Below are 15524 nucleotides of genomic sequence, written 5' to 3'. Positions count from 1 at the left end.
AAAGTCCTCGAGGCTATACACTCAAAAGGAATGCCCTTTTCTGAAATATCATCACTACAAAGCCACTCAAAACTCTAAATGTTTTTTTCACCAATGTTCTTCTATATGGTAATTGATGTGTTTACAAAAGAAGAAGAACTTCCTTTTATAAGCATAATTCAGTAATTTTGGCTCAAATTCTGTATTTATCTAAAAAAATATATGAATTTAATATGTATAAATTATTACTAATTAGTTTAGAAACCAATAATTCAAGGGCTAGAGTCAGAAGCAATAAATTTCAATTTTAATTATCGGCCTCTATTTTTAAGGGTGAAAAAGCTCTTACTGATGTCAATGATCACATTGACAATGTAAAAATCGTGTCTAGATTATCTCTTATAGATTACTTCTTTTTTAACTTTTCCTTGCCAAACAAATCCTTGTTTGACAAAGCGTGGAGTTGAACAGTGCAACATTCCACTGTATAAGTATACGTGTGAAGAAAACATTGAGCAAGAACTGGAAAAAAAAAAAAAGAGAGAAGCTAAGGTGAAAGAAGAAGAAGCATATCATTAGCATTAGCCAAAATGACAACAACTTTCCCCATGAATGCTGGTGATGGTCCTTACAGCTTCTCCAAAAACTCCCAATTGGCGGTATTTAATTAATTTCTTGCCCGACTATATATAAATATATATACCATTTTGAGTCTGATTTAGTTACTACCAGAAAAACTCAAATTACATGGAAATTTTACCTGGGGATTTTTTCAGCAGATAATTCCTGCAGAAATCTAAAAATTCCTAAACTCTATTATATTTACATGCGGATATGATTTTCCTAAGTAAATCCGCAGGTAACTTTGGCACCATTTAGCGCCAAAGATTTACATGGGGATTTATTTGAGGATAATAATCCCCAAGTATCATTTTGTAGGTAATTCCGCAGGTAAAAAGATCAAAAATATGAAATTTTATTTTCTTTGTGAATTCAAAAGAAATTCCCCATGTAGCAATACTTGCAAATATACCTGGGGATTATTTCTTAGGGATTTATCTGGGAATTTTGTTACCTGGGGAATTACTTGGGGATTTTGTTGTTGCAGATTTACCTGGGGATTATTTGTTGTGGATTTATCTAGGGATTTTGTTACCTATGAAATTACTTGGGGATTTTGTTGCTGCAATTTTAGCTGGGGATTTTTTCTTGGAGATTTATTTGGAAATTTTGTTACCTAAAAAATTACTTGGGGATTTTGTTTCTGCGAATTTACCTAGGAATTATTTCTTTGTGATTTACTTGAGGATTTTATTACCTAGATAATTACTTGGGGATTTGGTTGTTGCGATTTGGGAATTATTTTTTGGGTATTTATCTGGAAATTTTATTACCTTGGAGATTTTTGTTTGCATCGGTTTTAACTTAGATTATTTCTTGGGGATTTATCTAGGGAATATATTACCTAGAAAATCATCTGGGGCTTTTGTTACTGCGATTTTAGCTCGGATTATTTCTTTGGGGTTTATCTAACAGTTTTATTACCTTGGGAATTAATTGGGAATTTGTTGCTGTGATTTTGCTTTGAATTATTTATTAACAATCTACTTGGGGTTCTATATAACAAAATCATTTTAAATACAAATTCTATCTCTTGTATGTATTTTAAATTTATTTATAGCAAATGTAATTAAAATATTCATCTCATATAAAGGTTGATGGTATTATAGTTATTTAGATTGAATACTACATTAATTATACATGATGGCCGGGTACATATCCAATACTTCATCCGTTCTAATTTTAAGTGTCTTAATTTGACTAAGCACATAGATAAGTAATAAAGAGAGGCTTTTAAATCTTTAATTTTAATTTTGTTACCTTAAACTTATCGTGTAGGATGTCTGGATTGAAAACTTACTAACTTAAACCGAGACACACTTTTAGTTTCAAAAGAAAAGTAAGCCCACTTAAATCGGAGGGAGTAACAAAAATTATTGTCATAAATCTTATTATAGGAGTATATGTTATTTCTTCACATGTATTTAAAATGAGTTAAACACTTGCCCACACTAGGTGTTTACACCAATTCACATCCAGTATGGGTAAGTTTTTACCAGTGTAATTTAACTATTGTATGCTACTTAATGATCGGTACTAATTTTAAAATATTAGTGCTAAGATTTAATTATCAAGTGATCAGATAATTTTATTATCAAACATCTTCTCGATTAACTTCTGACGTTATTGAAGTGACTTGATCAAAATATTTTAACTAATTTTTTATTGTCCACGTACATTTAATATGATGTAATTTAACTATAGTATGTAACTTGAACTATATTAATTTATACTTGTTAGTAATTTTTGATTGTCCACGTACATTTAATATGATGTTATTTAACTATAGTATGTAACTTGAACCATATTAATTTATACTTGTTAGTATTGATATTTAAGTATCAACTGATCTTTCTATTCTCTTTTCAAACATATTTTGATTATTAACTTTTAACATCATTAAAAAGGTTGATCTTGTATTCTTTGTTAGAATTGGTGTAGCACTTTTGAACATTGTGTTGTGTTTAATTAAGGTATTTTTTATAGTGAAAAAGAATTTATTGTGTCGATGTAAATTAGAAAATAACAGAGAGTTCTTTTTAAAAAATTAGAGTTGCATAGTCATATGACTTTTTGAGTAAATGCAAATAGGAGAGAAAATGAGGGTACCACATCGATTATGAATATAAAAGTTCCACAATTTATAAGATATGAGCTAAAGCTAAACTGCCAGCTTTGTGACACGTGGGGTGGGTTTGAGTGGATTAATAAGAAGTTGTGTGTAAAATAGGAAACTTTGTAATATCATGATATTCACTGGGGATTTTCAAATCCATGGGCATTTTTCTAGTACTGAGTTTGAGTTATATACAAAAAAAAACATGTAGCTGACGAGCATTTGAGATTTGAACATGCTGAGTGTAGTTTATTTTAATTCAAAGTTGACAATGCCAGCTATCTAAGAATGGTTAACTTATTGTTCATGTGTTACCGCGGCGGTGATTTTAATTCAAAGTTGACAATGCCAGCTATCTAAGAATGGTTAACTTATTCATGTGTTACCGCAGCGGTCCACTGTCACATTGAAGTAGTTGAAATTTACACAGTAACCTTTATAACAGAAACATCACAAAATTATGTTTTATCAACTTTATTCGCTATATCAAAAAAACCTGCCTATCAACGTGACTTTATGTTATAATTGCATGCAGAGAGAAGTGTTAGATGGTTCAAAGGAGATGATAAGAGATGCAATTATCGAAAAGCTTGACATCAAAAGCCTATTTTTATCTTCTTCAAACACATTCCATATTGCAGAGTTGGGATGTTCGGTTGGACCAAACACTTTCATTGCAATGCAACATGTGATAGACGCTCTAAAGGACAAGTACTTATACCAAGTCACAAATTCCATTAATAATATTCCTGAATTCCAAATCTTTTTCAATGATCATATCACCAATGATTTCAACACCCTCTTTCGATCACTACCTGTCGATCGATCATTCTATGCATTCGGAGTTCCAGGAACTTTCCATGGTAGATTATTTCCATCGCAATCGATACATTTTGCACATTCTTCTTGTTCTGTACATTGGTTATCTAAGTGTCCAGAAGAGTTGTTAGACGAAAAATCCCCAGCATGGAATAAGGGATTGATTCACTATATTGGTGCCTCAAATATTGAGGTAGTGAATGCTTATGTTGCTCAATTTGAAAAGGACATGGAAATGTTCTTAAATGCAAGAGCTGAGGAGATTGTTCCTGGAGGTTTGATGGTGCTTGTTTCACCATTTTCAAGTTATATACGTCTCCTGAAATTTTTCGGTTCTAGTCTTATGGATTTGGTGAATGAGGTAAGAAAATGTTTTCATCAACACAAATTTCTAATACTTCCTTTATTCAATTGAGTTTAATTTAAATATAGCATCCCTATAAAAAAAAATTATATTATTAGTTAACCTAAAGATAAGGGCGGATCTACCATTGAAGTTATGGGTTGGAAAATATCAGTAACTTCGGCTAAGACCCTATATTTGTGATAAGAAATCCCCTTATCATATACCCAGTTATTGTCCTAGCATAAAATTTAGAACTCATAACTTAAAATCTTGGATGCACCTCTGCCAAAAAAATAAGACAAGTTATGTGCTATGAGAGGTAGAGGTGATCTAGAGATACAAAATAAATGATGCCATCAACACCGATTTCTAATACTCCGTCTGTTTCATTTTATATGGAGTTGTTTTGCTTTTTGTTTTGTTTCGAAAAGAATGAAATATTTTTTTCATTTAAGAACTCTTTAACTTAAAAGTACTTCTTATTTTACGCCCTAAATGATATTTTCTCATAATCATATAGAAGTCATGACATATTAAGAAGACAAGTTGTAAGGATATTTTTGGTATGTTATATGCTTCATTCATGTCAATTTATCTGAATTTATTTGACTAGGTGTAGAACTTACGGAAAATATGAAGACTTTTGGAACTTCTAATATTAAATATGACATAACATGCGTGTGGCTATAAGACTGTTAATATTTAAGGTCTCGAACATGCCATCATATTTGTGTGGCTATAAAAGCTTCTCATTCATTAAGGGTAAAATAAAAAATTTAAATCAAATTATTTCCAACTTTAGAACCTTTTTAGCAGACTAAAAGGAAAATACGTCCACATAAATTGAGGATGGATCGCAGCGTATAGTAAATTTATGTGTCTACAAGGGCGAACATAGTGTATATGTAATACATAGGTTAATTCCAACCAAGCATCTTTGGCTCAGTATGTATGTGTCAAAACTTTCACTAAGCGTGTACAAATAATAAATTTTGGACCTATTAAATCAAATGGGATGTGGTACAAGCCCAAACCCGAACCTATAGAATTTAAATCTTGAATCTGCCTTTGTATGTTAAAAATATTTCTTTGTTAAACTTCTGATATATCAATAGCACCATATATATAAAATGAAAGGGAAAGACTAGTTAGTTTAGCCGTACATTTGTAATTGAGGTTTCTTTCATTTTGACACAGGGAAAATTGGATGAATCTCTAGTTCACTCATTCAATTTGCCAATGTATTTTTTCTCTTCTGAAGATATGACTAAAGTGGTGGAGAGAAATGGTTGTTTTAGCATTGAGAGAATGGAGTTGACATATCCCAAATCAAGGCTTGTGGATGAGGCTGATGCAAAGACTTTAATGATAAACCTAAGGGCTGTTGTAGAAGGACTTTTCATCAATCACTTTGGAAGTAAAATTGCAGAAGAAGCTTGTGCAAGGACTATTCTCAAAAGTGAAGAAATTTCAGAATGGATGAAAGCTAATTACGAGAAATCATGCCAATTATTTGTCGCTTTGAAGCGTAAATGAATTATGTGGAGGAATCTATCTATATATATCTATCATATGTTTTATAATTTAGGCTTATATAGAGATGATATCGCACATCTCGTTAGCCAAGTTTGCTAATTATCTTTGTTGTAATGTTTTTGGTTTGTTTTCCTTATTTCTTTCACTTTATGTGCTCTAAAAGAAAATTGAAAAGTATCTTTTTCTTTCTTTTTTTAAGCAAATCACCCTTTGATCAGTGATCATCGGATGTTGGGGGGTTTGGCATGACCCCTACCTTGTTTGTTTCATTAAACCAACAAAAGAAGTGGAGGGGGACAAGGACCAAAACCTCCAGAAGTACATGAGGTTAGTGAAGCAACCTCTCAAAAAATTAGGAGCATGAAGGGGATAATTAGCTCTTGTACAAATATACATCCCTTCATGCTAGTACAACCTATTCTAACTAAAAAAAAATTAGCTTTGTCCACTTTGCTCCTCAAGCTTGGTAGCTGCCAATTATCCATGTAAAATGGGCCTTTAATGTTTCCAGGAAGTTGGGCATAAGACAGTATTGAAAGGAGTTGCCACTGCCTGCTGCATTTTTGGCAAGCAAATCAGCAACATGATTCGCTTCCCTGTAGCAATAGGTGACATCAACATTCGCCTGATTCATGGCTTTAACGGAACTTAGGATGATCCCTTTTAGTCTGAGATTGTTGGTATCCCTAGCTTTAAGCATGTTAACTATGATCTGCGAGTCTAGTTCAATTTGGAATTTACGAAATCCAAGATGTAAGCACTGATGAATTCCTTCGCGGGCTGCCATGGCTTCAGCGATATTGTGGGAACTGCACTGTATAGACTTGGAGAAAGCAGCAACCTATCACCAGTACAAGTTCTAATAATACCACCTATTCCTACTTTGCCATTAGGAAGAAAACTACCATCTGTGTTGACTTTAATTTTTCCCACAGCTGGTTTTTTCCATACCACATGCGAATGCACTGTTTTGGGTCTCCACAACTCGACATCTCTGCATAAATTGGGCCACGGCCAGCTGAAGCAACAAGTTGGGAAAGCTTTGGTTATGGCCGCGTTTATAGTCCAGCTAATATGGTATTCCATTTTTCTGATATAAAATTTGTTTTGATCCCCGTATCTACAGGCAGTCCACATTCTCCAGATTTCCCAACAGATAGCCAAAGGGACAATGTTAACAATCAACTTGTGGACACTATTGGTAGTTGTAGTAGCTCTCCAGTGTTTCAGAAGTCTTCTTATGGGCCAATTGGTGTGCCTGATAACCAGAGGGGAGCCAAAATGATTCCAAAGATGCTTAGCTGCTTCTCCTTCTATGAAAGTGTGCTGGAGGCTATCTCTCGTGGCTATGCTGCAGTAGCTACAGTCGGTATCTTCATTAATGGCAAATCTGGAAAGGTTCTCATTGAAAGGCAGCTTGGACAAACACGCTCTCCATGCTAGAAAAGAAACCTTGAAGGGAATACAGTTATGCCATAAGCTGCCTAAACTCACATCTTCTTGTTTCTTGTCTCTATTTACCTGAAAAGAAGACAAATTAGTGTAGAGTCCATCATTGGAAGGTTTCCATAGAATGAAATCTTCCAGTGAAAGGTCTCCAATGACGATGTTATCAATTATGTTGGTCATTCTGTCCTCAAAGTCAATGGCTAGTTTGTTTAAGTCCCAGCCACCATTGATCATATACTCACTGACAGTAGTATGCCTGTTATGGTGATGATCAGGGAAAAAATTGGCCAAAGCACCTTTATCTGACAAATTATCCCACCACAGACTACAAGTATCGGCATTAATTTTCCAAAGCATATTATTTTCCACCTTTTCTCTGATTTGTAACATGTGTTTTCAAGCATGTCAGTTGCCTGAAACATATTTTTTTGCCGCAGGATGAGACCTGCTACAATATTTGGCTCTTGTAAAAGTGCCCCAAAGCGAGGTTTGGGTTCTAAACCTCCACCATCTCTTCATAGCAAGGGTGTTGGTTATCTCTCTCATACTTCTTACGCCTAAGCCCCCTCCACTGGTAGGATAGCATAGGTTCTCCCAGGCACTCCAATAATATTTATTCTATTCATTTGAAGTGCCCCAGAAGAACCTAGCAAAGTGTTTTTAAGCGACAGAGTACCTTTAGGGGGACTCATAGCCGAAAGAGTGTAGGAGAGATTGGAGAACATTTTTAATCATCACCATTTTACCTCCATAGGTAAGCATATTGCCCTGCCAACTGTTGAGTCTATTAGCCACCTTAGTAGCCATATTCTCAAAGTAAACAAGTTTCTTTCTACCAATATACAGGAACAGCCAAGATAAATGAAAGGAAAACTTTTTTCCATGAACCCAGTGCAAATTTTCATTCTATTAATTCTTTGAGCACTTGCTTTTGGGTCCGTTAGGAAGAAACTTTTCTCCCCATTTACCTTTTGTCCAGAAGCCTCTTCATATTCCAAAATATGATTCATTATAAGATTGATATAACTTTCTTTACCACTGCTGAAAATAACAATATCATCCGCATAGGCTAAATGATTGATTTGAGGACCTCTCTTGTTCATATGAAATGAGATAAACTCCAGGTTATTGTTAAGGCTATTGAGAGATCTAGTTAGGACCTCGGCAGCAATAATAAGCAGAGAAGGGGATAAAGGATCCCCTTGTTTCAAACCTTGGGAAGAGGTGAAAAAAACATCTTCTAGTTCCATTAATTACTATGGAATACCACACATCAGCAATCAGCTGTCACAACCCAACCCCGTAGGCCGTGACTAAGTACCCGAACTGGGCACTCGTATACACACTCTTTAGCTATATGTTCTTTTCACAAAAAACTCAATATGGATCTTATAACGACCAAACCATGGTCTCGGAACTGTCACATAAATATACATATAAATGCAAGCCGACAAGGCTGCTATCACAACATGATAATATCTGCAAGCCGGCGAGGCTGCCATCACATATCAATATCATATGCAAGCCGACACGGCTGCCAATATAGACAAACATCATTTATCATACCACAGTACATCGTATAGACACAGCTGAACAGAACCCATACACAACCCACACATGTCACGACCCAACCCCGTAGGCCATGACTGGTGTCCGACCTGGACACCCGTATACATACCTATCAGATATAGTCAGACTGAAACTATGAATAATATGGAACTTTACAAAAGAACTCTGAAGGTTCATAGCGCCATCATATATGTATATTCAGATACACTGTCTCGAGGAGTCACAACTAATCATATCATGAAATAATACGCAAGCCGACAAGGCTGCCATCACATATAGATATCATATGCAAGCCGGCAAGGCTGCCACTATAGACAAACATCATACCGCAGCACATCGTATAGACACAGCTGAACAAAACCCATACACAACCCACACATATGTCTACGGACCTCTAAGAGTACGAATAGCGAAATATGATGGGACATGGCCCCGCCGTACCCCTGGATAACATATACATATATATATCATCAGATATGTACTAAAATCTTAAACCCCGGAACAACGGAGCTCTCCGAGATAGCTGAGTAGAAGTCCTATGCTGAAGGGTCACCCAACCGACTATCTGTACCTGCGGGCATGAAACGCAGCCCCCCGAAGAAAGGGGGTCAGTACGGAATATGTACTGAGTATGTAAAGCATGAAATACAGTAAAGAGGATCATAACTGAAATAGAGATTACTAGAAACAAGTATGACTTTTAAAACATCAATACACTTGCCTTATGAAATGAAAGTCATGCATATCAATATCATATACCATATATATATAACGTGTCCCGGCCCTATAGTGAGGGACTCGATAAATAAAATCATGTCATCATCATGCATATATATATATACATATAACGTGTCCCGGCCCTCTAGTGAGGGGCTCGGTGGATAAAGTCATCATATACCATCCTGGCCGCCATCACCGTATCATCATATCATCATGTCATCATATCATCATATACATATACATATAACGTGTCCCGACCCTCTAGTGAGGGACTCGGTGAACAATGCAGTGAAGCTGTGCACGAAAACATATCCTGGCCCGGGACTCAGTGAAAGACATATTGAGGCATGCACGAGCAGAGTAGTGAGAAACTATATGCAATTTAAAAACATTTTCAAGGACTCAATAGAATAGTCAACACGAGTTACCATTTGAAAATCAGGACAATAGTCGTATCAAATACCTTTCGAATATCACTCGGAGCATATCAAACATCCCTTGAATGTCATCATAAGCATATCACAAAGCCTTAAGGATCATAGTCATATGTTACTATAGTATGAAACACCTTATAGAAGTCCAGTCACTAGTTACCATAGAGTTCCTAAGAATAGGAACGGATATTTACCGACTATTAACCAACGTACAGAAAACTGAAGAGGGAGGCTCAATCACTTGAGAATTGTAATATCAAGAAGTGAATAAGAATCATAAATATCACTCCAAGCTTATGAATGGAATTACCCCAAAGTTCATATTAGTCATCACTTAAGTCTAAGACATGCCAAAAGAAAGAAGGGACAGCTTTACATACCTGTCAGCGATTATTCGTAACCCGTTCGTCTCGTCGCTCTTTTAGCCTATTTAATGTAAGAATAACGTTATCGTTAGTAACTATATTTCTAGTTCGCAAATCTATAGTCCATTTCTTATAGAACCTATATTTCAATTTATGTATTCTTATTTAGGATTTTCCATTAGTTAAGGACTTAACGAAAATCGGGCAGCATTTCCCCTATATATTCGCCTAACCCGAATTTCCAATTATCCTCCGGTTAACACAGAAACACCAACAATGGATATATACATACAAAATTCTCCCAACTCAGCCCATAACAATGCCAACAACCCAACAACTTTTCTAATTTCCATTTCAGCCCACAATTTCCTATAACATCGATTTCATGCATTTTCGAAATTCCAATTTCGTCCAATCCAATTCTAATAATTCCATTACAATACTATTAACACAATTACATCATAAAACAAGAAAATCTTACCTTAATTTTCTCGGAGGAATTTCTACTCTTAATTGCTCCAATTTCGCAATTTCTTCTTCTCCAACTTAAAATCCAATGTTGCTATCACCTCCTTGGATTTGTACTACACTTGAAAGTTAACCAAAACAAGGGATAAAATATTTTTTTTCCAACAGCCATGGCTGGCCGAACCATGGCTGCCATGGTTAAGCTATCCTTTTTTTTTTTTTTGCTTCTAATTTTGGAAATGAAATGAATGTTCCTTCTTAGTCATTATTTGACTATTTATATGAACCTCCATAGTCCTACACGTGGTTGCCATGGTGACTCACCATTTGCTGCTGTTTTTTTATTATTATATTTTTTTATTATTATTTTCGGGTGGGGCCCACTATAGCAATTAGGTTAATTAATTTTTATTTAATCACTAATCCTCAATTAATAATCTGATCATAGTTAATTATTTCTTAACCTCCAATAATATTTTTACACTAAATAAAATTTATAAACAATTTATGTTTTAATTAAAATTGAAAATTAAAGATTTCTATTTCATGTCCGAAAATGACTCCGCCTTTAACTTGAGTCGACTTGCGTGTGAATAATTCGACGTATAAATATACGGGGTATAACAACACATATGTCTACAGACCTCTAAGAGTTTCAACAGTGAAATATGACGGGACAGGGCCCCGTCATACCCTTAAACAACATATGCATATATTTAGATCGAAAAGGATCTATACCAAAGTCTGGGCTCCGGAACAACGGAACTCTTCAAGATAGCAGAGGGGAAATTCTAAGCTGGCGGATCACCAAAGCGAGTATCTGCACCTGCGGGCATAAACGCAGCCCCCCGAAGAAAGGGGGTCAGTACGGAATATGTACCGAGCATGTAAAGCATGAAATACAGTAAACGGGATCATAACTGAAATAAGAAGTACAGAAAATGAGTACAATACTCAGAATACCAAATATACTTGCTTTCGAAACATAAATCATGCATGTCAGTATCATATATCATATCCAGCCCCATTATGGAACTCGGTGAACATAGTCGCCACCCCGTCTCTGGCGCCATAACACAGCATACTCTAGAATATAATATAACTTCGTAACACAGCATAACTCCGTAACACAGCATAACTCCATAACACAGCATAACACCATAATATATATATATATATATATATATATATATATATATATATATATATATATATATATATATATATATATATATATATATATATATATATATCGTACCCGACCCTCAATGAGGGACTCGGTGAACAATGCAGTGGAAGTGTGCACGATAACATACCCGGCCCGGGACTCGGTGAAAGATATATTGAGGTATGCACGAGCAGAGTAGTGAGAAAACTATATGCAATTCAAAATATTTTTAAGGACTCAATAGAATAGTCAACACGAACCATCATTCGCAATTTCAAATAATAGTCATATCATATACCTTTCGGATGTCCCTGTGGATTATATCAAAATGGAACTTTGAATCATATGTACATATCTATATATATATCATAACATAAGTTATGGGAATCAAGATCAATAACCATCCTAGTGGCTCTAGGAATAGGAATTCCTTTGGAATCGTATATATATCGTATATTCATTTCACAACGATCATGCCAAAAGAAAGAAGGGTTAGCTTCACATACCTTTAGCGCTTATTTGTCACACAATATGTATACGTTTCCCAATAATACTTGTTGACACCCAATTTTGTCCCGCCTCTCCTCCGAAATACCTATTTACACTCCTAATATTTTTGAAAAATTAAAAAATATATATATTATATCTTACTATAATTACTAGCCTCTTATCAATACCCACGTTTTATTATTCTATTACAGTTACCTATTATTATTATTATCATTATTATTATTATTATTATTATTATTATTATTATTATTATTATAATAATTCACAATTTTTATCATTTCGACATTTTACCAGCTCACGCACACGCATCGCATTTATCTTTGCATAATTAAATAATAGTGTTTATTTACTGTGGATTTTCGAAATATTATTGCACGGATATTTACAACTCCATTTTTTACCTGAGCACTAATAATTACATATTTTTAGCACACTTAGTATATAATTAAAATGGGTCTTTTGTTTAAATTTAGAAGCCAAACTATTTCTTTCACTCAGCCCATATTTTAATTCATCTGGCCCCAAGTCAAAGCCCAATCAACAATATTATTTTTCGAACTAGCCCATTATCACTCAAAATAAAATCTAGCCCATTCATTTAATACCCAGTCCAAAAGAAATTGACCCAGCCCACGAATTTCCGGATCCGACCCGCCCCCTTTTCATTTAACGAAGGTTTCCTTCATTTTTCTTTTCCGCCGCGCCTCCCCCTTCCCCTTTCCTCTTTCTCTCCCTTCGTCTCCCATCTCCCCCTTACGCCTCTGCCACTCCACCATGCCCTGTTCCCCACGCTCACTGCCACCCCACTCCTCTGGTCCTCCATTTCCCCTTGTCCCCCCGCTCCTCTCTCTCTCCTCACTCGTTTTATCCTTAGCAAACCCTAACTGTTTCCTATAAATACTCGCTTCAAGTTCCATTTTGAGGGAGCTTTTTTTGGATAGCCAGAAATTCGATAAGAGAAGTCTCAACCATCGAGTCCCCGAAAACAAGAAGTTTTTAGCCATAAAATTTCTATTGAGCCTAGTTTGTCTTTTGCGGATCTTAAATTTCTTTCTGTTCCATTCTGTTTGAGTGAGTCGAGGCTTTAGAAACGAAAGTTCGACTCTGTTGTAGACGAAAATCGCACTAAAAAAGGGTCCTAGTATCTTTCGAATTCGAGGTATATCGGAGATTCGAGCCTCATTTCGCTGCACCCGAAGAAGGTAATACACCCTCTATTAGTTATTCTTTAGTAAATGTTCGAATGCTTAAACTAATTATGTGATTCGTTGGATCAGTTATGATTTATGTTCCTATTTGTGTTCGCTTTAGTTGTATTATGCATGTTTGAGCTTAATTTAATCTTGTGCCTAATTCTGTAATTGTCCAGTTCTATGTTAGGTACCAATTTGGATTAATCATGTGTTTATTAGGTCCACATTGCTTATTTGGTCTTCATTTGATTGGTTCCGTATATTAGTTTGTAGCTTGCTAATGATGTGCATGTGCTTACCTTCAGTTTGTTCCGTATGATTCATTCTATGTTTTTGTTTCGATTAGCCATATGTATTCAGCTTATAGCAGTTTGAGTATAGTTTGCACGCTCAATAATGATTGGACACAGTTTAGTTTGGGTTTATTATTATTCCCTATACTAGTTTAGCAGAAATCCTGTTGACATAATCATGTTTACTCAGATGTTTAATAGTTCAATAAAATGTGAATGCTGTTTCAGTTTGATGCCTCTTTCATATTGGCTTAGCATAAGCATATTTGCCTTTTTGTGCTTCTTTAGTTTGTTGGTCTCAGTTTGACTTGGGCCTTGTTTGTCATTTGTGTCATGGTAATCTAACTTAAAATATGGCAATCACTCTCCTGATTTTTGATTGGAACATGTTTGTTAAGGTAAGCTGGAAATTAAGAGATGAGTTTAACATGGTGGACTAGGTCATAAACCCATATTTTGGATCTCATTTATTTATGCTTAAAACGCCAGCCTTTGTCCATTTAGTGAAGTAATCTTCAAATAGTTTCCTAGATAAGTCTAAATGGAGGTTGATAAAGAAATAAACCTAGTCTAATTCCCTGTGGATGTGTAATATCTCTGAGTAAGTATACTTTCTGTTTTAAATGGTTAAAGGATCATCATGTCATAACTGTGTAGGATTAACTTCATAATGCTTTCTTTTCCTTTCCACCTGATTGACTATGTACAGTATGTATATTGTGGATCCTGTCTAACAATTTGGACTAGTTTTTAAATGATATGTGTGGTTTCGGCAGAATGTTGTTTATTTCCAAAAGAGAAATTGTTGATAAGATCTCTATCTTTATTAAGCCTAAAACTGCCTGTTTGAAACTAAGAGACATATTAATTGATTCAAAGTGTTTGAGATTTTGTATGCTCCCTGTATGCCTTGTTTTCCTAAGTATGAAACTCCTGCCATCTGGTTCACTGTTAGTTCAAATGATCAGAAAGTCCCAGAAAGTCTAGTTTCAGTATTTTTAAACTCTCGTCGATGTTCTGCTAAATCTGGAAAGTTATCTGATATGCTTTGCCTAATAAAATAATAAGTTTTATGCCACATGATCATTCTTGTTGAACCTAAATTTGCTTGTGCATTCAAGGACATTGTATGAGTTAGAAGGTCATGTAATCTCGCATGATACTCTGTCTTGGTCCTGTGAAGGTTAAGGTCATTAGGTCTCACTGGTATGACTAAAAAAGAATATCAAAGAGTATGCTGATATAGTTTATTTGCTGTATACTAATCTGGTAGTTGGTGTGTTTTCATTTTTTTTATCCTTTGACAATGCCTATATAGGATTCTTTACGTGTCAAATGACTTGGCACGATTGCTCTTTCTTATTTCTTCTTTATATGACTGAATGGCTATAGTTTGTAGGGAGTATATGTTCACATATACAAAGTATATTCAACTCTGTACACCTATCCTGACATGTGTATGATAGTATGTCTAATGTATATTGAAAGTATCATCCTAGACAGTCAATTCTACCATTAAGTATTGAGGATGTTGGAATTCCTTTCTCTATTCGATGGACCTCTGTTCAAAATGTGGAATATAACTTTGCTGGGCTTAAGTTATTCAGTAATGTGAAACAAATCATAGGGGCTTCAGTTGTTTTTCTTTATCATTGTCTTATTTGAGCTTGCACATTTTCTCTAATTGTCTTATTATTGCGTTATGTGCTAATTCAATTTGCGTACTTAGTTTCTTTATTTATGTCCTAATCCGTTATTATATACTAATTCTTTTTCTTTCGTTTTTATGCATGACCATCGCATACGAGTCATACGAGTCCGAGGGACTCGTTTTTCTTCCACATTTGGCGTTGGGCTAAAAGCCCAACATGACCTCTCTCTGTCCAGTTCCAATCCGCAGCCTGCAGGAAAAGAAAAAAAAATGTTGTTGGGCCGAGG

The 15524-nt window shown here is 35.1% G+C and overlaps 2 protein-coding genes across 2 annotated transcripts; one reads left to right on the top strand and one right to left on the bottom strand.

Moving 5' to 3' along the window:
• Window positions 1-481: 481 nt before the first annotated feature.
• On the top strand, window positions 482-5620 carry LOC132625866 (loganic acid O-methyltransferase-like). Its single transcript, XM_060340461.1, has 3 exons — window positions 482-638; window positions 3252-3896; window positions 5079-5620. Exons 1-3 carry the CDS (start codon window positions 570-572, stop codon window positions 5415-5417), a joined length of 1053 nt encoding a protein of 350 aa, XP_060196444.1. The 5' UTR covers window positions 482-569; the 3' UTR covers window positions 5418-5620.
• A 254-nt stretch (window positions 5621-5874) lies between these two features.
• On the bottom strand, window positions 5875-7256 carry LOC132624428 (uncharacterized). Its single transcript, XM_060339214.1, has 2 exons — window positions 6369-7256; window positions 5875-6258 (listed from the first exon to the last, which is right to left on the bottom strand). Exons 1-2 carry the CDS (start codon window positions 7254-7256, stop codon window positions 5875-5877), a joined length of 1272 nt encoding a protein of 423 aa, XP_060195197.1.
• Window positions 7257-15524: the final 8268 nt, after the last annotated feature.

Source organism: Lycium barbarum, chromosome 2 (assembly GCF_019175385.1).
Source record: "Lycium barbarum isolate Lr01 chromosome 2, ASM1917538v2, whole genome shotgun sequence".
NCBI lineage: Eukaryota > Viridiplantae > Streptophyta > Magnoliopsida > Solanales > Solanaceae > Lycium > Lycium barbarum.
This window is presented reverse-complemented; position numbering and strand designations above follow the sequence as displayed.